Below are 27,178 nucleotides of genomic sequence, written 5' to 3'. Positions count from 1 at the left end.
TGAAAAGTACCTATGATACATCCGAATGGCCCTAGTCATCGTTATATCTTTGATTATTAATACTGATGCATTACTGCGAAGCAGCATTTTGATGTTGCAGGTAGTTTAAGTCTAGCTACATAATTACAACTTTATACTGTTAGGTGGTTAAATATCTAACAAGCATCATATTTTATAATTGATCATATTTATGTAAATTATTTAATTTTCATAGCAGTTAAATAAAACATTACCTGTGAAATTAAGTGAGCTGGAATAAGAAAGCACAAAATGGTAAACATACCGTCAAATTGTTCTTTACAGTAGCCTATTTTAATTAAATAAACTCTTACATTCAGTCACTGGGTATTGTTGCTTATACTTTAAGGCCACTATGGCAAAAGTGCCATCAATGGATAATAGCTCGTTTAAAAGTGAGCTGGATTGAAACTACTTTTGTTTTTTTAACTACCTGAAATGCATAGCCGGATAAACCTGCTTGGGGAACACAAGGTTCCATTTTAACGTGCCACTCCTTCCCCTCCCTTTGCGTTTTGCACGGTATTTTGAGGATGGAATATTACATGGGCCAAGGTTTGCTGTGTTTTAATGTGATTAAACTCCAATTAGGAATAATGCACAATATGCAAGTACATCATCAGCTGAAATAATGACCATAAACATTTTTGACACACGGAGGGACACATTAAATCCCTTGCCATTCTTGTTAATTCTTATATATAGCACACATAAGTAATGCTGTATAATTCAGAACAAAGTCACAATCAAAGTATATCACAAATCAACCGCTACAGTGAACCTGGGGCTCCCCTTAGTATTTCAACCATGTCCTCATCAGCTTTACTTTGTGTCCAAACGCAGTAATGTGTCCAATACTTGTTCAGTAAGTAAATACTTGAAAGTTTCTTTATTTACTCGCATTCTGCATGAGTCATAACTCCGCCTTCTATACACAGAACATGATATGGATGTTTCCTTCATTTTAATTTCTAAATGGAAAAAGAATCTCCATCCTCGTGTATTTATTTTTTTCCACACTTTGCTCTCTTCCAGGTCAGAGGTGAAGGTCAGCTCCAGCCCACTGGTCTGAGGTCCCCTTGTGGCAGGACAGCATCATTAACCATCGGGTCATTTTGCAACCCCCTCAATGGTTAGTAGGGCTTCAGCTTGGGCATAAGCCAATAGCTCGCATTAGCAATAAATAAAATAGTTTTTTTTTAAATTGCCAATGTTATCTGAGGCTACTAAGGATGTATTGTTGCACCGATTCATGAGAAATGAAAACATGAAATAAGTCTCCAAAAAGTCATAATTTTAAACGTATTAGCAATAAGACACATTCACAAGCCCCCTGGACATAGCAGCTTGCCTCAAACCAATTAATTAAACATGAGGATAGATAAATGATGCAGTCTCAGCAGGCTGCCACAGGTGGTGCTGAAGGCTACAGCAGTTTCAGAGCCACTCTTTAATATCTCAAACCGTTGTTGTCCAAAACAACAAAAAATAGACGGGAAGGGCCCTTGAGAAGAGGCACACAGCAGATGCCTTGCCCCATTAAAGACAAAACAACTGCATAGGGATTACAGTGAGTTGACAAAGCTGATTCATTTTCATAACGTGGAACGAACTGTTGACATCTTCTCGGAATTGTTTGCCTCAAAACCAGGTGGATGAGAACAACGTCTACATAAACGATTTGAAAGGAATACAATGAACCTCATGTATTAAATAGCTGTGTATTAAATATATTATTAGATGTAGTAATTAAGACTATTCTCATTGGTTTACTTGTATTTTGTTAAATTTAGTGTTGGAATAGTTTAGGTGAACGTTATCAAAAATACAGTTAGTTTGTAGGAGAAAAAAAAAACAAGAAAATGTACGTATATATACATATATCTATTCATCCTCTAGAGGGAGCCACATCCCATTAAAAAAAACTACTGACTGACCTTGTTTGGCTCAAACAGGCTAAAAGACAAAATATCAAATCACTTGAATCTGCTCTTTTCCATCGTCCCTTTAATAGTGAAGACAATTTACAGTTATAGAGAAAAAAAAACATGGCAAAATTCCTGCATATTTAGACAAACAACATGAGTAATCTATGTGAGCACAGGCCTTCTATTGTCCAAAGTTAATGAATGATAGAGTGCACTTTCCCCACATCCACACACTGTAAATATCATATAAGCACATTTATCTGCGTCCCAGCTGTTTCTTAAATGCCTTTAAGGACTTTGCCATCATTGGAGCAACTCCTGTGTGAACAACAGGAAGAAAAAAAAAATAGGTGATGAGTTAAAATAAAATCAATCAGGATTACATATAGATTACTTCTATATGTATAGCTTTCATTCTTACTCGCTACAAAAACTGAACAGGCCAGCGTGATTGGTTTGTAAAATTTAATTTAAATTTAAAATGTAATTTTAAAAAAACATAAAACATTGCGTTTATACTCTAGCTCACTTGTTTTTTTGCGAGGGTCTTGTGTATTGGCTGCCCCTGAACTGGTGCTGCTGGACCTGCTGGGCTCATTACTCGGCCTCGGTCTGTTGTCTTGAACCTTTACACTGATAATTAAGGAGACAATAGCACAGCGCATACCTCAATCAACAGAAAAAAAGCCATGCACATAAAATAAAAAACACGAGTCTCCATCTACACTACAGTTAGTGAGCATAACATCCATGTTGCAACTGCTGACAACAAAAGCAACCAAGGCAGTCCAACCAGAATAAAAACAGTTTATCCAGCACATTGCTCCAATTCCTGTTTGGCTAAGCTCACACAAAAAGTATTCCACCCTCTGTTATCGCATGGGTCTCCGGCAGGTTATGACACTGCTAAGCTGCTGTTGTTGAGTGATCGTTTTGTAGCCGAGGGCTGAATGTGCAACAAGGCCCTACTACGGCTCTTTTAATCTTTGGTTTGATTGTGAACTTTATAATCCGGTAAACCACATAGCTGAAATGAATATGCAAGCACAAATTATGTTGTTTTTTTTAAAGAAAAAAGAGCTAATCGCAAAACCTCTGTAGATACTTTTCTATATTTAGGATGCTGAAACCAACCTGCACCGGAGCTGAGGCTGCTGAACAGCTGTTCCATGAATTTCTTGCTGAATTCGTACGTCTCTCGGTGGCTTAGCAACAGTGTGAATAAATGCCATTTTCACCTGCCGACCTAAAGAAAAAAAAGTTGGCACAGTGTACTGAACATTGAGATTAAACTGTATACAGTGTATATAAAATATTCACTTTTTCATGTTCAACTGTTGTTTTGACAGTGATCGACACAGAAAGACTGTTCTACTCAAGATTAGCCTCTTACTGTTCCAGTTTACAGCACACACCTTTGGGTTTAGTAGAGTGGGCCGAGACGATGCTTTTTGTGAGCCTTTTGAGTTTCCTTTCCCTCTCCTCAGACAGCCTGACGTACATCTCTTTCCATGATTCATACTCCTGAAGTTTGGAGTGTTTGAAGTCCCTCTGGCAATGTGTCCCCCATAAGTGGTCTGTCTCTCCAATGTAGATCTGTGGAAACAAACAAATACAGGGCTAGCAACAAAGACACACCTGTACACTCAAACTAAGTTCTCTACAAACCTAACATGATGTTTGTAATGTCTACCCAAGGTGTGAAAGTTTAGTTTTACTACAAAGGTTATTACAGGATAAACTGATACACACTCAGTGGCCACTGTATGTAAAGCTGCTTATTGACATCATTAAACTTCAGAGCTCCATTAAATCTGACAATCTGATCTCTGCTTATAAAGTATGACAATGAAGTCAGAGGTAAAGTTACTGTTTAACTCAACATTATTGTACCCAAGACTTTCCATTGACATTCGCAAAAATGTCAACTTTGCACACAAGACATCTATTAAGAAGATTTACTGATTACATTCATACATCCAAAGGACTTTACCCTTTAAATTTATTGACCTTATGGCTTTTCCTGTCAATGAAAATATAGTTGTAGGCGAACATGTAAACAACAAACGGCGGGTTGGATGCAGTGCCAGACAGGTGTACCTAATTAAGTGGCCACTAAGAGTGTGTCTCTGTGCTAAATTCATTCACATTCTTACTGGGTTGAATTCTTCAATGCGTAGCAGCTGCTCTGGTGTGCACCTCTCCAACACCGGCTCGAGGATTTCAAACGGGACTCCGCCAGTTTCATAAAGCACTGAGGAGAGATCCCTGCACCTAAATATAAATCCAACAAACTGACAGACTGATCAGCAAGAAAGCTTCTCTGGGCTCTACTCACAGTTAATGTTATTCTGGAGTGTGCGGATACACTGCTGGTGCAAGCTCATCATGGTTGGGAGGAAGGCGGTCTTGGCACCAGAGTACACTTGCATCTTTTTGTTGAGTCGTTGACCAGTGAAGATCGCAGACTCCTCTGAGAAGTCACAGAACTCAGACTCCCTCTCAACTGCAAGACAGGATGTCAAGAATGAAATAAGCAATCTGAAAATACCACTGAACGTTGTTGTTGTGAATACAGTACCTTTCCTCTCAAAGTACTCAACACCAAATGGTTTTTCACATTCAGGCAGACCAGCGGGTGTCAGAATGGTGAATGGAAGCAGTTCCATTACAGACTCCTTAAACTTCTGAAATATGAATTGAAATTTGATCAACTAAGATCTGCACTCTAAAAGCCAAACGTATAAGACTATTGTCAAACATACCTGTGTTGGAGAGGTAACATTTATAGACATCACGTGTGACCTGAAAGGTTTCATGCCAGGACCTTTAGTTGCTTCCTCTTTTACTACAGTCTTGAGTGTTTTGGGCGGTTTCTTCACTCCAGATCTTTCTTTCCTCTTGAAAACATTCACGTCGTAGTTCAAGTATGATTCAAAAGACAAGGAGGGATCCTCGGACTCACTCTGCTTGTCTTTGTGCTTTATTTTTGCCTTTTTTTTTTGTGAATTTCCCTTTTTTTCAGACTCTTGATTGTATTTTAGAGTTCCGTGCTTCTCTTTACTTGTTTTTTTCCTTTTTTTGTTTTGGGCCTCTGAAGTCCTCAATATTTCAGAAGATATGTCATCTTTGACACTGGCCAGCTTTAATGTTTCTGAGTGTTTGTGACTGGATTCAAATGAAAAAGATTCTTTGCCTTCTCTGGATGATTCTTTTAGTTTCTTATTTGACTTTTTTTCTGACCCAAATCTTCCATTATCAAAGCTGGATTGTCCATGAGCGTCCTCTGAGTTTTTGTTTGCTAGCAAAGTATCAGTATCTCTTGATTTTCCGTCTCTCTCATTCCTTTTCATCTTCTTGGAGACAACTGAATTGTCCATTTGATCCTCTTGGATATCAATGTTCTTTTTCAAGATGTCATTCTGAGAGATAAGCTGGTTTTTTTGTTGACATTTTTCTTGATTTTTATTCTGGTCCTTGTGTCTTTTCTGTTCTTTACACTGTTTCTCCGAATCAGCTTTCCTGCTGCCTGTTTTGAAGAGGGCTTCTTCTGAAGAATTCTGACTCTTAATGTGAGATTTTAAGCAATTGTTGTTTGAATCCTTCATTGTAAGACTTCCATTACTTGGACAGCTTTGGTCATCCAGTTTGTCTTTAACAGACAAACCCTCTGATGCATCCCCATCCTCTGTGTGGCTGCATTTAAGAAAAACTCAAGATTAAGATGTAAAATAAATACAAAAAAATGACAGTATACTGTTAAATAAAACTAAAATGTTAATATAGGTCACCTTCTGGATTCCTTAGGGACCAATCTTTTCCAACCCCTGACTAGCGACTTGGCCAATTCTCCAGCCTGTACATGACTGCGCAAGGAGTTTACGGTTTTGCCAATTCCAGTTTCCTAAATTAAATGCAGACACAAGTAAGCGCAGTCAAAGTAAAATGTAACCAAAATACATATATAGCAAATATATCAACACAAAATACATTCTTTGCAAAAGATACTCACAGCAAGAAGGTCTAATGTGATATCGAGATCCTTAAGTTTCTGCAAAATCTTTACAACCTGGAAAGAGTAATAAACACATTCATGTTACATGCTTTCCATGAGCACGGTTTTCATGCATGTTTATGACCAAAAAAAGCAACTAAATTGTACAGTAAGGGAGGAAAACCTGACAGGCCAAATAAGGTATTCCTGGCGTTGGATCTCCACAGTTGCTGATTGTGCATTCAGAGCAGAAGCTATGTATGGGAACCCCCTCCTCCCCGCACTGCTCCTTTTACCGTGAACTATAAATGGATGAAGCAGCCGGCTGGAATAACGTCTCCCTATATCACTGAATCCGTCTCAGGTAGTGCTTTAACATTTTAATTTGATTTTAATTTATCTACATTTAAATCTAATATAGATATTGGCCAATTAAATGATCTATGCCATCTATGACTCAAACACGTCTGCAGAGTTCCCCGACCTGCTCTGATGATGGACAGCAGCCATATATTGGACAACTGGAAGAGTTGCCAATTTTAGCAGCAAGGCGCCTCCCATTTAAACAGCCTGACCCCCAAAGTGAAGTGCTTTAAAAATGCTGTGTGGCAGCAGCGCACACGTCACGGACGGAAACAGCTCGCAATCAGCCCGTTTCCACACATAATCAAAGATACCAGACGAACGCAATTAAGTAGAGAGAATATCTTATAGCCCACGGGTTTTGACAGAGACGACATTGTGAATTTGTCAACGTTTCACTTGTTCGTTTAGCCTGTAAAATCATACTGTCAGGGTAATAAAAAAAATAAAAAAAAGCTTCCGAAACCACAGAAACTGATGTTTCTGGAGCAATGATTGGCTGTGTAATTAAATAGCGTATATCCAACATCAGAAACATCACAAACTGCAAACAATTTCTCCCCTGCAGGCAGGAACCTCTCCCTTTAGCTCTGCTCTTCTTGTTGTGCGCAAAGAAAAATAATAAACTAGAGTATCTTCTACCGTAGCAGACTCTGCTGTGTCTGTCAGCTGAAGTTTGAACCGCTTGACTTTCTTCACCACATCAGAGCTGCTGGCCATCACGGTGATTCACGTGCAACCGTCTACACACACACACCGGGCAGCGCGCGCCCATTGATGACACTATTATAATGGGCGGAACCGATGACAGAAACGATGTGGAGTGTGTGGTTTAGAAGTGATGAATCAATTAGGCTTGTGCATATCAGTATACGACAAAACACATTGATAATCATGATTCACATTGTTGTCATCGAGAATATAATTCTGCAGTAAATTGTTGATGGTTGTAAACCCTAAACCCTCTTTGGGAATACAGGTCTAATAAAAGAGAAATGTATCATCCTTCAAACAAAAAAAGAAGAAAATGTATGTATTTTAAAACTTGTACATGTCTCAGGTTTAGTCAAACAAACACATCAGCCTAACCAATCATATCAGAGGGACAGGTGTGGACACTCTTAGGCCTCATCAAACTGTGAAATTTATCCATTTTTCTGTGTCTTAGACTTGTCTATGTCCTCTGCACAGAGAGCTGCAGTTCTCATGGCATTGCCTTATAGCAAACATATTATTAAATGTGCCTGTAATGAAGTGGTGCTCAAATGTCTTCTATGCGCTTCCATTTCTATTTCCTCCAATTAACTTCTGCAGATTTCCATTCAGATTGCCTATGAGATCACGTCCAACAATAAATAAATTAATATTTCACTTTATTTGTTTTACTGGAAGACTAAAATAGAAAAAACTTTTTTCTTTCCGGATACTAAAATAAAATGCTCTGGACACCTCTGACAGCTGATAACATTTTTCTAAACAATGGCTGCATGAAGCCTTCATATCCCATAGAGGAGGTCGAGCCCATGCACAGTATGTTGACATCAACTGATTGGAGGCTATTGTGGGACACTTTAGGATGGAGGGGGGTTTGAATGGTCCCTCTCCTCTGCCACATGCATTGCACAATACTTGATTGGCACTTACTCCCGCAGAGGAGGAGTTAACTGTATGTCTCTCTCAGCCGGGTGACTGCTGCTCTCTCTCTCCTGCTCCAGTACTGGAGGCACAAGTTCCTTCTTCACCAACCTCAACTTCATTTCACAGGTAAGTGGAACTTTCCCATGCTTGTTCATTTTGCCAATTTAACAAAGGCAATTCAGTGCAGTTAATGCTTCAGTGTTTGCATTTTAGACTTGAAAATGTGCTCTTTCTTACTTACTTCAAAAGGGGATAAATTGCTTAAAGCTGTTGACCCCATCCTAAAATTAGTTTTTACACATGGTGACAATAAGCTTCAGGTTGTCAAGGTTTTGTGTGAATAATGTGAGGAGTGGCTTTTTGTGAAACCTTTTTGTCTTCTAGATTGTGCTCATTGCAGACGTATCCAGGACAATTTGTCAACCATTAAATAAAATAAAGAAAAGAGACATAAAAAATTAATGTTTGCCTGAAATTGAACTTAAATAGTGAGAGGACATGAGGCCTGGTGCTCATGTCTCAAAGTCTATAAAAGGAACGTCATGGGTGAGCCATCCAGCGATGCTATTCCTGGACATACTGCTGATAAATTGTGACAGATGCAAAGAGGGGCACGTTGACGCACTCACTTGCTCCAGCATCACCCGGTAGTAGCACATATGTTTTTCAAAGTTGTTTGTGTCTAGTAGCGTCTAAATAAATTCCACTTACTCCCAAATGGAAGAAAACTTTTCTCCTTAGATACAACAAGTTGGATGTACAGGACATTTACATTATTGCTTAGTTTGAGGGAAAGAAAACAGTAGATACACATGGCACAAGGACAACAGGACCGCAAGACAGCACACACAGGAAATCATTCAAAACTCAACAATATAGGTTATTTAACGTAGTTCAATCTTGTCAATGTGGCATACCCCATAACTCCCCTCTAGTTCCCTAATATTTTGATGCACAGACCAGATTAATTCTAGGCTAAATCTTTGCCAGCATAAGTCATGTCTGTCACAAGTTGCATTTGACACAACGTATCTGTTTATGATTTCTGTGAATCCTCTTGCACTTTCCTGATAAAGGCTGACATGTTTTATGTATATTTTCAGAAGGTCTGGGCTGTGTTCTGCTGCTACAGCCATGGCACCCAAAAAGAACAAGGCGACCAAAAAGAGTAAAGGAGACACAAATGAAATGACTATAATGGTCGAGGACAGCCCCATCAACAAGATCAACGGGCTAAACACTCTGTTGGAAGGAGGAAACGGCTTCAACTGCATTTCAACTGAAGTCACTGATTCTGTGTATGCCCCAAACTTGCTGCAGGGTTTGAGCAACATGAGGCAGGAGAACTTCCTCTGCGATCTAACAGTCGCCACCAAGTCAAAGTCATTTGATGTCCACAAGGTTATCATGGCCTCCTGCAGCGAGTACATTCGAAGCATCTTGAAGAAGGATTCGTCCCTCCAGAAGATCGACCTGAACGACCTCTCGCCGGTCGGCCTCGCCACAGCGATTACATATGCATACTCCGGAAAGCTGACCCTGTCGCTGTATAGCATCGGTGGCACTATCGCCGCGGCCATGCTGCTGCAGATTGGCACCTTGGTGAAGATGTGCAGTGATTTCCTCAAGCAGGAGCTCAGTGTGGAGAACTGCATGTATGTGGCCAACATCGCCGATGCCTATGACCTCAAAGAAACCAAGGAGGCAGCTCAGAAGTTCATGCGGGAGAACTTCATCGAGTTCTCTGAGATGGAGCAGTTCCTGAAGCTCACATATGAGCAGATCAGCGATTTCCTCTCAGACGATTCTCTGCAGCTTCCCTCCGAGATCACGGCCTTCCAGATCGCCATGAAGTGGTTGGACTTTGACGAGAAGAGGTTGAAGTATGCGGCGGATCTCCTAACTCTCATCCGCTTCGGCACCATCTCTGCCCAAGACCTGGTGAATCATGTCCAGAATGCGCCTAGAATGATGCAAGACCCCGAGTGCCACCGTCTCCTTGTTGATGCCATGAATTACCATCTGCTGCCATACCAACAGAACATCCTCCAGTCACGCAGAACAAAGGTGCGCGGTGGCGTCAAGGTGATATTCACAGTTGGTGGACGCCCTGCCCTGACAGAGAAATCTCTCAGCAAAGACGTCCTCTACAGAGATGCAGATAATGTGTGGAATAAATTGACAGAAATGCCAGCAAAGAGCTTCAATCAGTGTGTGGCAGTCTTGGATGGCTTCCTGTATGTGGCAGGTGGTGAGGACCAGAATGACGCAAGGAACCAGGCTAAACATGCTGTCAGCAACTTCTGCAGGTAAGAACTAATTGTCACGTTTGATATTTAGTTTGTCACATTAGTTGGTGTGAAGCAACAAAATAACTGCAAATCCCTTTCACATTCTTCAGATTTGACCCCCGCTTCAACACTTGGATTCACTTGAGCAACATGATCCAGAAGCGCACACACTTCAGCCTCAACATCTTCAACGGCCTCCTGTTTGCCATCGGAGGGCGAAACGGTGATGGTGTTCAGGCCTCTGTGGAGTGCTATGTGCCCTCCTCCAACCAGTGGCAGATGAAAGCTCCCATGGAGGTGCCCCGCTGCTGTCACGGCAGCTCCCTTATCGATGGCAAGATCCTTGTATCCGGAGGCTACATCAACAACGCCTACTCCAGGGCTGTGTGCTCGTATGACCCCTCCACTGACACCTGGCAGGAAAAGAGCAGTCTGAGCACACCTCGAGGCTGGCACTGCGCTGCCACCGTGGGAGACCGAGCGTATGTCATCGGTGGCAGCCAGCTGGGAGGTCGTGGGGAGAGGGTGGATGTCCTCGCCGTCGAGTCTTACAACCCTCAAAGCGGGCAGTGGAGCTACTGCACGCCTCTTCTCACAGGAGTGAGCACGGCTGGTATTTCCATTTTGAACAACAAGGTCTATCTCCTCGGAGGCTGGAACGAGGGAGGGAAGAAGTACAAGAAATGCATTCAGGTTTTCAACCCTGACCTCAATGAATGGACTGAGGATGATGAATTACCAGAAGCAACAGTCGGCATTTCATGCTGTGTTGTCACCATACCCACAAGGAAAACACGAGAGTCCAGAGCCAGTTCAGTGTCTTCTGCACCAGTCAGTATATAAAAGTGTAGATAGTAATAATGTAGTTTAAATGTCTAAAGATCTCCAGCATTTCTGTTGAATAAATCTTTGTTCTAAACTCTACCAACAGTTCCTTTTTTGGGACGAAGATGATGTTTAAATGGTCAACTTTCTTCAGATGAGATAAAGATAATAAAATGGAAGGATTTGGGAACACTCCATTTATTGAAAGCAATTTGAAGCCTTGAAATGCATTTTCAGTATTTATAGTTTAACAATTGGTATAATGGGCATCACGAAGGTCATTTATGATAGAGAAAATGTTTAATTTACGTAGCAATAAAATAAAATGTTATCAATTTTAGACAGAAATTTACCTTTGGGGCCAATTCAGTTGAGATAATATCATTAGCCCTTTTTCTATAACAAATATAATGTTATTTAAAACTCAAATGAAAGGTATAAAGACGCAAAATCACTGTTGTTGTTGAGATTAATCTGTAACATGGTTGTCTTTTTTATCCAGTGTTTGCAACACAGCTATTGCCGTTGAAGGACTTTGTGACAGTCCTGTTTATGTCAACTATAGCTCCTGTGATTCTCAGATACTTGAACAGAATGATGAGCCGGAGCTGAAATAAGTATTGCCATCACCTACCAGGAGTAGGAGTAGTAAGGCCGCAATTTCTCTACATGTGTCTCATGTAGTGGTCTTGTGTCGTATGTTGTGTGATTGTCAAAAACACTATCAGTGCAAAGAAATGGATCTGTTGGGAAAATGTTGGAAGTGATGAGGGTTGAATGGGTTTAGTTGTGACAGCAATAAAATATTTTGTAAAAAAGAAAAATAGAAGTTGGGAACGATGTTGTCAGCCTGAGCTTCCTGGAATTCATGGATTCCCTGACTGCTCATGTCTTTTCATTTATTTGTTTCTTTTTAAATTAAAGAGTTGAAGCTTCTCTGAGCCATGATCATTTATTTTAAATCCTTTTCATGCAAGTTTCTTCTTTCTTTTTACTTTACGGTAATTTTGTACCGTAAAGTGAAATACTTGAGTAACACACTTCAGTTTGTTTTTGATCACCATAAATCAACAAAATGTACATGTACACATGATTACTCTTTTCAATTTATTTCAATCTATTTGCCCTTTTTAGTGGTTTCTTTTTGGGAAATTGTTAATTATTGCATTATGCGTGGACCAGGAGCAACGAGTGATGAGGCCATTTAGAGGGTTACATTTTCATTTTCCCATTAAATGAGCACTTTTTGTCTTTAATCCTATCATGAAATCCGTCCAACCCAGAGACTCATAAATGTGTGTATTTTTTTACATACTGTACACATTTTTACATAAATACAAGGAGATTGCAGGTACCAAGTTTTAAAAACTGAAACAGTAAGTTCACTGGCATCAAGTGAGTAATCGTATACAGCTGTCTGTACAACTTATAGTTTAACAACTGCCTCAAGTCTGTTGTTAAACTAAATAATGTAAATCCACAAATATTTGAGCTCCTGCTCATTTATCCGAAACATACTTTACACTGTGAGAGCGAGAAAACAGCTTCAGGCATGTAACTTTATCCAAATAATTATAATTGTGATTACATGATTACAAATTTAAGATATAAAGGCAGAGGTGTCATTACAATGTAAAAGAAAAAACCTATCTTCTCGATCAGCTTCTGAGTGATGTGATCCTATTCAAACACCAAAACAGTTCTGGTTATTTCACATTAGAGATGTCGGTATTTGTGTTTTAGTCCTGGCTGTACAACTTTGGAAACATTGCAAACAAACAGGATGTCATTAATGAGTCTAATGGGGAAAACAAATCAACAAAAATTCAGTGTGTTGAGAGTTAAACCAAATCCCTATTTGGGCCATATGTCAGTTCAATGCACTTTGAGTTTTATCCACCCTTGTAAAGCACACACACCCTCAAAGAAGTTGAGTGCTGTCATTATGCTATTATTCTTTCATGATGTTGCATTCAGGTGTTCCTCATAAACTGGTACGTCCCAAACTGCAGTTGTAAGAAAAACTCATCAGTTTTAATACTGTGGTTTGGAAATAATAAGACAGGTGAGCCAGTGAGTAAATTGCTCTGTAGTGGTAGTTGCTCTTGTGAGCAGCGTTTTACATTTTACAGTGACAGAGAAATCAGGAAAATCAACTTGATGAAAGAAAACAACATGAAAAGAAATAAATAAGCAGGTTTAAAAACAAACTGAACTATGAACATCTTATGCAGTGTGACCTAAATCACACTGATTAGGAATTGATTGAATTGATTGATTGATCTGATCAATCTGATAATTGAGAAACAATAATTTATAAGACAAATGAAAGTCTTCCAGCCTCTTAAATGTGATTATTTGGTGCTGGTCCTTGCCGCCGTATATCATATATAATTGAATAACTGGGACTTGGATTGCGCTCATACGAATTGTGTTGACTAATTAATTAGTTGATTTATAAACCACAAAGAATAACACACTTGTGTTCACCAGAGATGTGCTCAGAAGTTTCTTGGAAATAAGTAATTCAGCATAAAAAAAGCAACTAATCGACTAAAGAGCTCTTTGTCGACTACAGTAGGGCAGTACGTGAACGTATCATCGCCTACAGTAGATTGGTACGTGAACGCATCGTCGCTCTACCTGCTCCGATTGACAGGTCAGTGGGCGGAGCCAAATGACAAAGAACGCTGAGTCACCGTGACGTCACTCCGCTCCGCCGGCCGACATCACGTGTGTGAAGCCAGGAGGGCGTAACGTTACTTATATACAACACGAGAGGAGCTGGTGTGGAAACAAACCTAACAACCGGCCGGTTCATCTCGCTGTCATCACAGAGCTGCACGGTATCGGGCCCGGTCCGTGGTCGTTAATCCGAGTCTATAGGAGGCACCGTTTAAATACGTCGGGTTTTTACCGGAGAGCAGCCACATCATTCCTCCGGTGTGCTTTACCGAGCTAACCATACATTAGCAGGTGATGAGCAGGGGCCTGCTTCTTCTTTTCCTGGATGCCCCACTAAGGTTACCGACAGGGCACGCCGCCTAACAGTACCACGAGACGCCGCTTTCGCCTTTGCACTCTTCCGGGTAGCTCCTCAAGGATCCAAGGCTCTGCCGTGTGTTCGGACCGAGACTTCATGCTAGTTCTGCACGAGTTTGGACAGACTAGCTAGCTAGCTAACGCATCGGCAGTGCAAACTCCCACAAGACACCAGTCAGTCCGTTCACACAGCCTGTCGGTGCGATGGGTCTACTGTCACAGGGGTCTCCGCTGAACTGGGAAGAAACCAAGAAGTACGCGGACCACATCAGAAAGCACGGCATCATTCAGTTCCTCAACATCTACAACAAGCTGAAGGAACGTCAGAAGGATGTGTTGAAGTGGGGCGATGAGGTGAGACACGAGAGTGATCCAACATGTGGGAAGTGCTGCATTGCTGCTGCCTGTTGATGCTTTTGATCGATCTGTCATGAGGGTTGTGCATGATGCAGTATTGGCCTTTTATTGAGATAGAAAACTACTTTACTGGGTTTACTCTGTGCAGAAAAACAACATTTAATTATGTAATATTTTAAGAGGATTTGCATGTTCATGAGGTGCTGTCATGGACATGCTCCACTATACAACAGTTTATTGACCAGGTAGTAGTTGTTTTTAGTTTCATTTCCGGTACTCGTGGTTATATGCTATGAATAATTCAGTGTACTTGTAACTGTATACTAATGCGAATGATGTAAGATGTACTACTGGTAATTCAGGAAGACACTTCCTGTCAAGTGACTGTAACTTAAAGCCTGCTATACCATATATTAACCAACACTTTGTCGGCTCAGCTTTGACTTTTTTCATAACTTCACGTTAGTTTTTACCCGCCACCAGTCCACACAACCTCCAGTGTACTACAGCTTGAAAAAACGTGTTTTGATCTGGAACAATGTGGAATGCTGTTGTTATAGATTAATCCCTCTTTCAGACGGGGGATTACGGAGGTAGCAGAGTCAAGGAAACATAACCCATGAATTGGAATTGATGCGATGGCGTCCCAGTCTGATCTGGAATCAGCTTTGTGCTGTAGTCCAGTGTGGATTGAAACCCTGGTTTAGAAGTTGGACTGTGTTGAATGAATAAACCAGAGGCTGTAACGCAGTGTTTGACTGATCATGTGTGCTGTTTCTGTTTAATCATTTACTTTCAGGTTGAGTACATGTTGGTGGAATTGGATGACAAGGATGAAAAAGTCCGACTCGTCCTCAACGGTAAAGACGTTTTGGAAACTCTTCAGGACCAGGGTGAAAAGATAAACCCCAAGTAAGTCAGTCATGCGTGGTTCAAGTCAAAAGTTTTCTATCTGTAAGTAAACATGTTCTTAATTAAATAAGAAAATATTTCTCTGAGTACTAAGTATTTTATTTGTCAAGTATTGAGTATTTGCTATCACAAATGTATTCGCATAGCTCCGGCACCCATCATCAAAACTGATCTCTAATCTAATCAAATTTTTTTTTTATCAGTGTGCAGTCCAGCAGAGGCGTGAAGCATTATGGCCTGTACTGTCATCACGTTGTTTCACTCGCACTGAATTTGCCTGAAAGCCCATGTGTCAATTTGACTTTCATATAAAATATGGTGTGCTTTTGCTCACATGCACAAAGCACACCACACAAACAAGTCTGAACGGCTTGTGCAAAATGCTGCAGCAACAAGTCTTTATCAAACCAGCAGTTTTTTTGTTATTTTTTCTAAATCACACAAGTTGGCACTGTTAGAAGCAGCTGCAGCTCTGAGTTATTAGTGTGTCTCCTCCAGTTTTCCACACCTTGAGCCTTTGACAGTAACTTCCCCCTCAGGCTCCTCAATGTTGGTTGGGAAATATCAGTGAACTTCACGTTCAAGTTTTTTTGCATTGATTTTACGAGCCGTAACTGCACCGTCCCTAACATGCCGCTGCTACTGGCCTCACTCTGGAGACGTCAGTATCTATGCGATGAGCATTGTTCTTAATCAGATTCAATATTCAGTCCAAAAGGTTACATTTTAGTCATAATAGACCAGAGAGGTTATTTACGCATTCTCACAGTCGATCATTAATTGCTGTTTTACGCTTTAGGTGGGCTTTTATTTTGTCTTCCTCTGAGTTCTACAAAATAAAAGACCTTTTCGTTACAGACGTCTTCCCTTTCATTTTGTTAGTGCCCACTGTGTCCCAGAGGTGTTTCAGTGTGTGTTATACCCTTCTTTATGATTTATACCCCAACATAGTTATATATCATAACATGTACATAAAGTCCCTGAATCATCATGGCATGAATTAAGGTGTCACTGCACTTACACTTTAATAAAGTTGCTCTGATAATGTCCCATTTTAGCCTGGATTGCTTGTCGATTTAGGTGAAAAAAGTTATTTTAATGAAGTCTAAAATAAGTCAAGCTGTCACGGTGCATGGTAAAAATAATGAGTTGAACATTTTTACAAAAGTGCTCCAGATAAATCCTTCCAAAAGGAAGCGGTAATGTGAGGATAATTAGCCAAAGGAAATCCATCAGTGATATCAATCAGAGCTGCTCCTGGTAATGCAGTTCGCATCTTCAAACTGTCGTAACATTTGTTCAAAAAGAGTCTCTGCACGCGGCGTGAACGTGTTTGTAGAAGCTTGTGAGTGTTATTGTTGCTCGCTGCTCATGACGTCGGTCTGAATCGGTGGAGCCAACTTCACCCGGGGGAAATACCAGTGGCAGGGGGAATAGTAGAGCCCATGCATTCCTCATTACTGCCCCTCTGTCGCACACACCAAAGAGCACGCTCCGGAGCACAAATACGTCGCGTTCGTTTGCCGTGCCAAGATTGCGGCTGACATATGATAAAGGGAGAGCGGTCGGCTCATTCAATCAGAAAGGTCATCGCGATACAGAGATCAGGGGCGTTTTTCTCGATGGCCGCCTTCCTCGCTGACCTGTAAAAGTAGACTGTTGTCACAGCACTTGTCATGTTTGTGCAGTCACCCCACACTTTGGAGACCAGAGTACGGCAGCTACATGATCGAAGGAACGCCGGGGCAGCCGTACGGCGGGACGATGTCGGAGTTCAACACTGTGGAGGGCAACATGGGGAAGAGACGACGAGAGGCCTCCTCGGTCCTGAACCACAATGAAACCCTCTGCACCATCACCGCGTTTCCAAGGTACTTTGTTTTACAGGGTTTTTAACCCTCATTGATCATTGCTAGTGGAGATGAGAGCAAAACAAACAAATCCATATTTTGATATACAGCCTATGCTATGGTGTGAAATATATTTCATTCATCAGTTTGATGGATTCTTTTAGTTTGCAATTTTGACCATGAGGAGTTTTTAACATTGGAACTGATTGCACTTGACAGCATGAGCAACAAAAATCTACATCTTTATAATATTTCAGAGCTAAATTGATAATTGATCAGTCAACACAAATTATTTGGCAACGCATTCGATAGTGAATTGTTTTTGTTTTCAAGCAAAAATTCAGATTATGGATTCACCACTGTGAGGATTTCATTATTTTTTTCTGTCGTACTTGATTGCAAACCGAATATATTTTAGGTTTTTGACCTCTGGTCGGACAAAACAAGTCACCTAAAACTTTGGCAAATTATTAGCATTTCTTTCTATTTTTTGACATTTGTTAGACAAAATAATTGTCAGAATAATCGTTGATGGTTGTTCGTTGCGGCCCTATAATAATTCTGTATGTTTTGATCCCTTTGTTTAGGTTAGGCTGCCCAGGTTTCACCAAACCAGAGCACCGGCCAACCCCTGTTGAAAAGGGAGTGTCGAAGTCACTGTTTTTCCCAGACGAAGCCATCAACAGCCACCCAAGGTTCAGGTAGGCGTCGTGGTCGTAGCTTCCTGATCATTGACTCCTTTTATTATAAGACAAAGAGATGCTTTTCTCTTCTGGCTTATTTTGACTGTAGGTGCCAGTAGATTTGTATTGCTTTTAACAATGAAGCGTGCGCGCTTATGTGACTGCATGTGTATGTGTATTTGCTTTTTCAGCACCCTTACCAGAAACATACGTCACAGAAGAGGAGGGAAAGTTGTGATTAATGTGCCAAGTAAGTTTGACGGAAATGACGATAAGAACAGTACTATACACTAGTTTTTAATCATAAATATCTTTTTCTGCAATTAAAATGTGACATTTACTTTATATTGTGACTTGTTATTCCTTTAAATATATGGTCAATCAATATTCTTAATCACCTGTTATAGATGCTGACTTTAGTATGTATGCTGAGACATAATGAAGCCTTTCTGATATTTTTTCTTTTTCAATAATAAAAACTATTAACAATACATTTAACACTTTTTTATTTTTGACTAAATGTGATTGGTGGTTTTGATTTGCCTCTCAGACTGCAGTTAGACAATTACAGAAATGTGACAATATTCCTTCTCGTGTTTCAGTCTTTAAAGACAAGTGCACTCCATCTCCGTTCGTGGAGGAGTTTCCTGAGGACGATGGTGAAGCAGCGAGGGCGGCTCTGCCTGATCACATCTACATGGACGCCATGGGCTTCGGGATGGGCAACTGCTGTCTGCAGGTACTGAATGAAAATCTTCTAAACAATCCTGTGGTTTTCAAACAGTGATGTAAGTGAGATGTTGTAAGCTGGGCTACTTTATGCTTTACAATCCCAATAAGTGATTTATAAATGTACTTTTTTTTTTTTTTTTTTAATGATGCTTTTGCAGGTGACATTCCAAGCTTGTAGCATTGATGAGGCAAGATACCTTTATGACCAACTAGCAACGTTCTGCCCCATCGTGGTGAGTCGATAATAAATATGTTATGATCCACCTGACCTCTACTTGAACTGGACTATTATATAACTAATAATCCTACAACAGAATCAAAGTTTGGAAAACAACTATGCAGATTGTGTGGCTTTAGATTTTCATAAACACCACTGAATCTTTTTTTCTCTCTACAGATGGCGTTGAGTGCAGCCTCTCCCTTCTACAGAGGCTTTGTGTCGGATAATGATTGTCGCTGGGGAGTTATTTCTGCCTCGGTGGACGACAGGACAGTGGAAGAACGCGGCCTCAAGGTGAAAATCCAGACACCTAGCGTGGAAAACTATGCTTTAGTCGAGTCATTTTTTTGAGAATGTGCTTTGTTTAGTTTTACCTCTGATGTATTCTTTCTTTAGCACCTTTCATTGTTGACACTTGAGATTTGTATACTGTCAGAATCAGCTTTATTGGCCATGTATGCGTGCGCATGCATGGAAATTGACTCCGGTTACACATTACTCTCATCGTACATACACACACATGAAATAAATCTATCTATCTATCTATCTATCTATCATAAACAAACAAGAGAAATATAAAAAAACAAGGACAACAAAGTACAACAGAACTGTGTACTGTCAGTCATCTCAGTAATGGGTCAATGTTTTTTTACATTTTATTAGGTTATTTATTTTGTCCAATTCAGGAAATGCTACTGTTCCCTCTGAATTGCTGGATACCACCAAGACTAGAACCATGCAATCCCATTTTACTTGCTGCTTCCTCAAACTTTTCTCAAGCAAAAAGCAACACGCAGATATCACAGTAATATGGTTTATGCTTTAGGTCGGTATTCGTATGAAGTATAATGTGTGGAAATCACTTTTTCCCTCGCAGCCTTTGAAAAGCAACAAATTCAGGATCTTCAAGTCAAGATACGATTCAATTGACAGCTACCTGTCCAGCTGCAGTGAGAAGTACAATGACATTGACTTGACGATAGATGAGGAGATCTACAAGCAGCTGCTCGACGCAGGTAATGTGAAGGAAGCGATGTGTCTAAAATACTGTCATCAACATAAATGCATAAGAAACAAATGAAAAATATTCAACTTCACAGTCAGAATCCACGGATAGACGCTTGTGCAGTAAATGAATGAATAATCAGCTTCCTGTTTGTAGGAATTGACAAGCTGCTGGCCCAACACATAGCACACCTCTTCATCCGAGACCCACTCTCCGTCTTTGAGGAGAAAATCCACTTGGATGATGAAAACGAGTCTGATCACTTTGAGGTGAGGTTTTCTGTATTTCAGGTTCTTAGAAGAAAGGCAGCCATGTGTAAAAGCACAGTACAGGCTTACCTTCGGCGTAAAGGAGTGTTTATTCACACGTGTCTTCCTGCAGAACCTCCAGTCGACCAACTGGCAGACGATGCGGTTCAAACCTCCGCCTCCAAACTCCGATATCGGCTGGAGAGTTGAGTTCCGCCCCATGGAGGTAAAAACTAACTGCACTGTAATCTGTTTTTATATTCGATGGCCTTTCAAACACAGAAGAAAAAAAAAAGATATTTAGCTGAGTTTTGTTTTTCAGGTGCAGCTAACTGACTTTGAAAACGCCGCATATGTGGTCTTTGTCGTCCTGCTCACCAGAGTGATCTTGTCCTATAAACTGGACTTTCTGATCCCTTTGTCGAAGGTAAAAACATCAGTCAATGAAGTAGGAGATTTGGGTCCTAATGACATACTTCGTACACGGTGCACTGATCCAATAATCCCTCGTCTTTCATTAGGTTGATGAAAACATGAAGGCCGCACAGAAGAGAAACTCTGTCCAGGAGGGCATGTTTTACTTCCGAAAGGACATCTTCAAAGGTGCGTTGAGCAAAAAGTGCAACTTCAGGTCGATGTTCAAAGCCTCGCGTAGGAGTCACTGATCGCTTTGTATTGTCCACCAACAGGCTGCAACCCGGGCCTTGATGGCGCGGCCTCGGCTGAGAACGGCTTGGAGACCGATGGTGCTAATGAGGAGTACACGCTGATGAGTATCGACACAATCATCAATGGAAAGGTGATTACTGTCTGACACTTGATGACAATATCTCAACTAGGATGGGATGGATACAAACATTCATGGTGCTCAGTGGATGAATCCCACTGATCCCAAACATCCTCTGACTTCTCCTCTAGCGCCACCGTGAGGTTTACATTCGTAGTTATGAGTGAACATTTTTGTGTTTTAGCATTTTCATTGTGAGCATGCTGTCATGCCACATTCATAGGATATAATTTCGAGCACATTTACGAGTAACCAACTAATTCTAAGTGGGAGATATCAGGAACTTCTGACAGTAATGTCATTTATCTGGTTTTACTGTTAACGCACCGCTACAGATATGCAAAATAACAAAAGAAGCTAATTTAGGCTATTTAAATGATGTGACTATAAGGCTTAGCAGTGTCTGTAAGCATTGGAATAAGCTTGAACATTTGAGTTCTAATAATGTGTGAATGCTTTCTTAGTATTTGGTTTAAATCACGGCTGTGCATTATCACAGCCTCACAGAGCCGCTAGCATGGCTGCAGACTCTTAGTTCTGTTTTAAAACCCCTAACAATTACTGCTGTTTTCTTCTGTTTTCATCACCAGGAGGGAGTGTTTCAAGGGCTTATCCCGATCCTCAACTGCTATCTGGAAAACATGGAAGTGGATGTGGATACCAGGTGCACCATTTTGAATTATCTGAAGCTCATCAAGAAACGTGCCTCAGGTAAATCTTTCAGAAACTTAATGATATTTAAAGCCAAAAGCAGATTGCTCTTTGTGCAGCTTCAACTCTGAGCGTAACTCTAAATGTTTCCGCTCTGTAACAGGCGAACTGATGACGATGGCCAAGTGGATGAGGGAATTTGTTGCCAAGCACCCGCAGTACAAGCAGGACAGCGTCCTAACCGACAAGATAAACTACGACCTGTTCAAGAAGTGCGACAGGATTGCGAAAGGCGAAGAGCCGTGCCCGGAGCTCATTGGGAACCCAGTGAACAGGTTCAAATGAGGAACGCTGCAGGAGTGCACCATCATTATACAAACATGCATGTAAAGAAAGACCAAATGTCTGGCCCAGAACGAAAGCGGTCCAATTTTAAGAGAATGCAAAACGGCATGTGTGTGTTGTAAGAAACACACCTGCATCTAATGTATGTATATATACTGTATCAGATTTTTTTTTTTTTATGATTACAGAATTATTTTAATAGGGTTAAGACATGCAAAAGGTTGTGTAATAGAAATCAGATGTGTATTTATTTTTCTCTGGAAATTAAGCCGATCTGTGTGACCATGTAAATGTAGTAAAGAGTTGTACAGTAGTCTGCTTTTAATCTTGTGTTCTATAAATACTGTACTTCTGCTCTTTAAAACATTAACATCACAGGCCTTTTTTTTTTTTTTTTTTTTTTTTTTTAAATTCTGGGTAAGCGCTGTTTGCTTTTGGTAGAGACCTTTTTTTCTTTTTGCATTTTAAGAGAAATGTTTGCTTTGCTCTGCTGACATTGTAGTAGGACCTTGAAAGTAGTGTCTCATTCAAGTGGAAGGGGTTAACCATTTTTTTTTTTTGCAATATGATGCTGCTTCAAAATAAATCTTCACAACAGCTGGTTAGTCAGTCTTTTATGGAATGCTTTTTAATTGAAGGAGCGTCGACAAACTTGACAGCTACAACAACAGCTTGGAAAATAGCGATGCGGCATGGGGCGCTGAATTTGATGAATCTACCGTTTATTAGACCATAAATGAGACAATAATTACAGCCGCGGTCCCTCCGCCTCACAGATTAGTCGCAAACGGTCGACTCCATCTCAGAATTGGCCTTGCAAGACTAAGACTGATGTAAAACAGACAGCGTTTTGAAACACTTTCAACCATGAAATGCTGTTTCCTTTTTTTTTTTTTTTTTTTTTTTTTTTTTTATACATTTTGTAAGAAATGTCAATATTCAAACCAGCATTGATGTATTTCATCACAGTATTGTTATATCATTTAGTTTATAACAATAAGCCTTTTTTAATATTACTAAAATGTACTAAAAGTAAACTAGTGCATTTCAAATCACTTCTTAATACTTAAATAAATAAATGTCCAACAGCCAAAACATGAACATTCACCTCCACAAGATGGCAGTACTGAACCACAACTTTACATAATACTGAGCTGCAGTGACAAGTGAGAGTGATACCTCTGTTTGACCTCTTGGACCAGATAATGATGGATATGTGGCTGGAAAAGGCCCATCCTGTGGAGAGACAAGGAACAGATATTAAACCACAAACTAAGCTCTTTTTGTGTTCATGCAAATGGACATTAGAGTAAAATAATATGTGTTGCGTGTTTAAATAGTTGGTCTTTAACACAAACATTCTTTAATGATAAATTATTAGAAATTCTCCACTGACATTGAAACAAAAATTAAAGTCCCGATAAGATATAGTAATATGAGAACAGTAACATTACCAAGAATTAGTTTGCTGTGAAGTTCACAAATGCAAAGTAAAATAACATTTTAAAACAGTTACAAGAAAATTGATTAGAGACATTCAAGGTGAAAATATTTCTTTAAAGCAGTAAATATGCAGCAGGTCAGTGAATGTAAGTACAGACACTTGTCCCCACTGATCCGAGGAGAAATAGGCATTTATTACGGCAGACATTTTGACTTATAATAGAAAGCGCAGGTGTAACTAAATTAACAGTGTGTGTAAGTGTGTGAGCCAGTGACAGTGAGTCAGCATGTGTAATATCAGCACCCTGAAACTGAAGCAGATAAATTGAATTCAGACATCATTAATTGTATTATTTACACCTGTGTTCTCCTGCTGATTAGCTTATATAATAGAGCTGATGCAGCCAGTATGTACACTGGTCTTCTTCTAGAAACGGTACACAGAGAAGGTCAGTCGTGGCAATCCAGTAGCTAGCGTGTAGTGTGGTGGCAATTTTTAATATAAAAAATTAAATGTTTGATGAGTAAAGTAAATTTAAAATGCTAGGCTGAAGACCCATGTGCTGTTCTCTTTGTTAACCTTGTTTTTCCAGGCTTCCACTGTTTAACCCTGTCTTTGACGTCATATTGCTATGAATTGTGGGTAATTCCTTTGGCAGAAATGCAGACTTACGTAAAGTTTTTATAAGGGGCTTAAAATGTCTGCGATAGGACCATCAAACCCTCGACGATTTGTCGGTGGAACTAAACCCAGACTTTGCAGGAATGCGCCTATAAGGCCGTGAGTGTGGAGATTGGGATCGGGCCTTTAATTCAGACTTTGCAGATGGACTCACAACGCAGTCAAATGAAGGAGTTGAGTGAACCTGTCAATGACACATGCCTTACGAAACACATCGAAGTCTGTTTACAGGTCTACATTAGAACCATCACCATTATCAATACTAATATGTACTAATGCTTTTGAGCTGCATGCTATCATCAAAACACCACTCAGAGGGAATCACCCTGATGGTCATTATGGTCACCAATCAAGCTTTCAGGAAGATTGATTATGCTTATACTGAAGATACAGGCTACTAATCAATATGTTTATACTTACTTTTCCTGCCAAAAACTGTTTTAATTCAGAACATAGCGTTTTTTCAGCCCTGATAAACTAAATATACAAAGTTAACGAGAAGCTGGTGACCTTAGTGGAGCATTTATTAAGAGACAGATATTTCCCTCAGCACTTGAGACCAATAACACGGATAAAAGGATAATGAATATTGGATTTACATTTGTCGGGTGGCTAGAAACACGACTCCAAATTAATGCTAATGTTGAAAGACATCGAACAGAAGTAAATTAGTTCACTGTTTGCCAAACCAGCTACAATGTGATGAGGTGTCAGTGTTGATTACAGCTGGTTTCTGTTTCTGCCAAGGGGCCAAGAAAATCAATAAATGCAGTTATCACCAAAATGACAACTTGAGATTTGATATGGCTCATTTTTCGATTTGTGGATGACAGACAATCCAAGTGGGGAATGTAGCCCTCCCTCATTACCACCACTCACGTGCCCACAACTTCTCCAGTGAAGCTGCTCTGTGGCCAAAAGACCAGACTGGTTGAACTGGGAGTCTAAGTGCGTCAGTGTTCTTGAAAAACTGAGCTTTTCTCATTATTAAAAAAACATATTGGTATTTCTTTGTGCCAATAATTATAAGAGAAGTGTAATATTATAAGTGTAATATTTATGACATCAGCTTAATATAACACACCACATACAGTAACATAGACCATCCAGATCATAACAGTCCTCGCACCCATAGTCACTGTGAACTGTGTTCTTGCTCACTAAGCAAACAGGTTTATTTTTGTCATCTGGTAAGGCCTGCATTAAAAATGAATGTGTCATGTTAGTCATCAGCTATGCAATTAGTTGAGAATTAGCCTACTCACCGTTTTTCATGACACCTGGTGACACCGTTGTTCCTGTAGAAATTGAATGCACTTATTGTAAGTTGCTTTGGACACAAATGTCTGCGCAATGAATGTGATGTAATGTAACTTTATCTAAGTGATGCTGCTACAGTGCTACAGACAGACGAGATATTTAGCATGTGACAATTTTTGGAACCCTCCAAAACATAAAATCACGCAATCATACCCACTTTATGTATTGATTGGCTCGATGTGCTGAGGTGTGAACATATAAGCAGGGTTTGAACTTCTTCATATATTCTCCACGTCAAGGTGAGACTGTCAAAAGTGAGCTGTTATCTCATTTTGTACTAAACGTCGGGTGCCTGGGTTGCTGCTGTTGTTACTTTTTAAACTGATAGATAATAGTAATAATATCGGAGCTATTTTTTGAGCCACCAACAGTCCAAAACCCAAATTCATTCAATTTACAAAGATATAACAGTAGCTGTTAGGTACTTGTACCTTACTTGAGTATTTCTCCTTAATGTCACTTTATACTTCTATTCCACTACATTTATTTACACAGATTATAACAGCCTGTATTAAACAGGAAAAATGTGCAGATGGGAATCATTGACACTTGGCCGGCCTGAATCTAACCTCATGGCCTAAGGGCTCATGTTCATGCTATTTGGTACTCATCAATTCCTGGAAGATCTCACTGCTACTCCTTTAATCAGATGTGACTGAAGGAAACTTTTGAACCCGCCTAAAGTGATGTCATCTTTATTGATGAGCACGCCTTGAATGACTTTACACGCTGTGTGGTTGGCTTTCATTCCCTCATTCTTCTTTTTACACATAGCTGATGTCAGATGTGCTGTCACCTACAGTATACCTGACCCCTGTAGATTTAGAATTCCCTAGGCCCCAAGCTCTTGTGCATCACCGTTTATCTTGCCTGTATTAGCTGGAGAGATATCAGTACTGGTGTGTTCTAGCACTTTCTGTGGCCCGAGGGAAGGTGTTTGTGCATCAACTTCAGAAGACACAAGCTGACTCAGTACAGTGCCTTCACAACTTTAAACAATCCATGGCATCTTTTAGATGAAGTAATTGAGAAAACCCTCTATCCTCTAAATTGCATATATTCTGATATAGCCTCGATGTGACTCTCTTCGTCACCCTTAACTGTGGTTGAATGATCAAGATTTGGTACCGGTGCAATGCTTTCGACCGCCTGGAAGAAGTCATCAGCTGTCAGCGTGTGAAGACTCGTCTTGATCTTCCAGACGCGTCCTTTTCTTTCACCGTCGGCCATGTTTCACAGTCCCAGGCACTTTGAATACCTTGGGAGCTATTGTCTCAGGATCCATTGGTTCCTCCTAAAATCTGTCACAAGCTCCAGGAATAGGGCCCAATACCAGATAATAATAGCCCGTTTCATTCAGGAAAATAAAGGAACAGAAAATATTAGTTGTTGTCTTAATTCAGGCTCTTCTCGTTCATAACTAAACATTTCTTTATGGTTCAATTGTGCTTTTGTTCTCTTAAATCTCTCAAAATAGAATATACAAACAGACCTCTCTCTCTCTCTTTGTGTCAAGTCTTTTTCATTAAGATAAAAACACTTTTTACAAAGTGGCAATTTACCATTGACCTTTCACATTTGTAATAATATGCATCGGTGTTTTCCTTCAAGTCCCTTAATTAAAGGAAATATCTAACACACAGGTACATTTTCACTGAGGTAAGCATTCAAGTAATCTAAGTTACATTTATTTAGTATTTAACATTTTTTTTTAGGAGATGAAGTAGCCTTCAAACAAGTGTTTACAACAAACGTCCTTACATTAATACTATCATAAAAAATAAAACTACAACCATACAAAACACTTAACGCTAACTAACTAATACGGCAGCTAATGGTAATT

At 40.0% G+C, this 27,178-nt stretch overlaps 3 protein-coding genes across 4 annotated transcripts; 2 read left to right on the top strand and 1 right to left on the bottom strand.

The window, feature by feature from the left end:
• Positions 1-2,137: 2,137 nt before the first annotated feature.
• Positions 2,138-7,045, bottom strand: eloal (elongin A, like). The gene is made up of 11 exons (XM_031841777.1): positions 6,946-7,045; positions 5,959-6,015; positions 5,738-5,850; positions 4,712-5,642; positions 4,528-4,633; positions 4,285-4,452; positions 4,103-4,200; positions 3,362-3,542; positions 3,081-3,192; positions 2,476-2,579; positions 2,138-2,264 (listed from the first exon to the last, which is right to left on the bottom strand). The coding sequence occupies exons 1-11, from the start codon at positions 7,021-7,023 to the stop codon at positions 2,203-2,205; spliced, it is 2,010 nt and encodes a 669-aa protein (XP_031697637.1). The 5' UTR covers positions 7,024-7,045; the 3' UTR covers positions 2,138-2,202.
• Positions 7,046-7,999: 954 nt separating this feature from the next.
• klhl31 (kelch-like family member 31) lies at positions 8,000-11,993 on the top strand. 2 transcript variants are annotated; one of them, XM_031838889.1, is made up of 3 exons: positions 8,000-8,067; positions 9,048-10,250; positions 10,343-11,993. In XM_031838889.1, the coding sequence occupies exons 2-3, from the start codon at positions 9,076-9,078 to the stop codon at positions 11,073-11,075; spliced, it is 1,908 nt and encodes a 635-aa protein (XP_031694749.1). In that variant the 5' UTR covers positions 8,000-8,067; positions 9,048-9,075; the 3' UTR covers positions 11,076-11,993. The 2 variants fall into 2 exon arrangements, with proteins under 2 accessions (XP_031694749.1, XP_031694742.1); XM_031838882.1 differs by having other exon boundaries at positions 9,045-10,250.
• Positions 11,994-13,805: 1,812 nt separating this feature from the next.
• gclc (glutamate-cysteine ligase, catalytic subunit) lies at positions 13,806-22,783 on the top strand. The gene is made up of 16 exons (XM_031841092.1): positions 13,806-14,453; positions 15,256-15,368; positions 17,057-17,239; positions 17,806-17,919; positions 18,093-18,151; positions 18,504-18,640; positions 18,792-18,866; positions 19,031-19,147; positions 19,731-19,869; positions 20,016-20,128; positions 20,241-20,333; positions 20,430-20,534; positions 20,629-20,710; positions 20,797-20,906; positions 21,485-21,605; positions 21,709-22,783. The coding sequence occupies exons 1-16, from the start codon at positions 14,304-14,306 to the stop codon at positions 21,888-21,890; spliced, it is 1,893 nt and encodes a 630-aa protein (XP_031696952.1). The 5' UTR covers positions 13,806-14,303; the 3' UTR covers positions 21,891-22,783.
• Positions 22,784-27,178: the final 4,395 nt, after the last annotated feature.

The sequence above is a fragment of the Anarrhichthys ocellatus genome, unplaced genomic scaffold, assembly GCF_004355925.1.
Source record: "Anarrhichthys ocellatus isolate YVR2014 unplaced genomic scaffold, GSC_Weel_1.0 scaffold3, whole genome shotgun sequence".
NCBI classification, from domain to species: Eukaryota; Metazoa; Chordata; class Actinopteri; order Perciformes; family Anarhichadidae; genus Anarrhichthys; species Anarrhichthys ocellatus.
Note: the sequence above shows the minus strand (reverse complement) of the source record. Positions and strands in the feature narration are given on the sequence as shown.

Bases quoted from the DNA above. Each gene is read 5' to 3' on its own strand.
- eloal (XM_031841777.1), bottom strand. From the start codon at position 7,023: ATGGCCAGCAGCTCTGATGTGGTGAAGAAAGTCAAGCGGTTCAAACTT. The intron at 2,580-3,080 runs GTTGGTTTCAGC...CTTAATTATCAG, and splicing joins CAGCCTCAGCTCCGGTGCAG to TGTAAAGGTTCAAGACAACA. The intron at 2,265-2,475 runs GTGAGCTAGAGT...TTGTTCACACAG, and splicing joins AGACCCTCGCAAAAAAACAA to GAGTTGCTCCAATGATGGCA.
- klhl31 (XM_031838889.1), top strand. From the start codon at position 9,076: ATGGCACCCAAAAAGAACAAGGCGACCAAAAAGAGTAAAGGAGACACA. The intron at 10,251-10,342 runs GTAAGAACTAAT...CACATTCTTCAG, and splicing joins GCTGTCAGCAACTTCTGCAG to ATTTGACCCCCGCTTCAACA.
- gclc (XM_031841092.1), top strand. From the start codon at position 14,304: ATGGGTCTACTGTCACAGGGGTCTCCGCTGAACTGGGAAGAAACCAAG. The intron at 18,641-18,791 runs GTACTGAATGAA...ATGCTTTTGCAG, and splicing joins TGGGCAACTGCTGTCTGCAG to GTGACATTCCAAGCTTGTAG. The intron at 20,129-20,240 runs GTGAGGTTTTCT...GTCTTCCTGCAG, and splicing joins ACGAGTCTGATCACTTTGAG to AACCTCCAGTCGACCAACTG.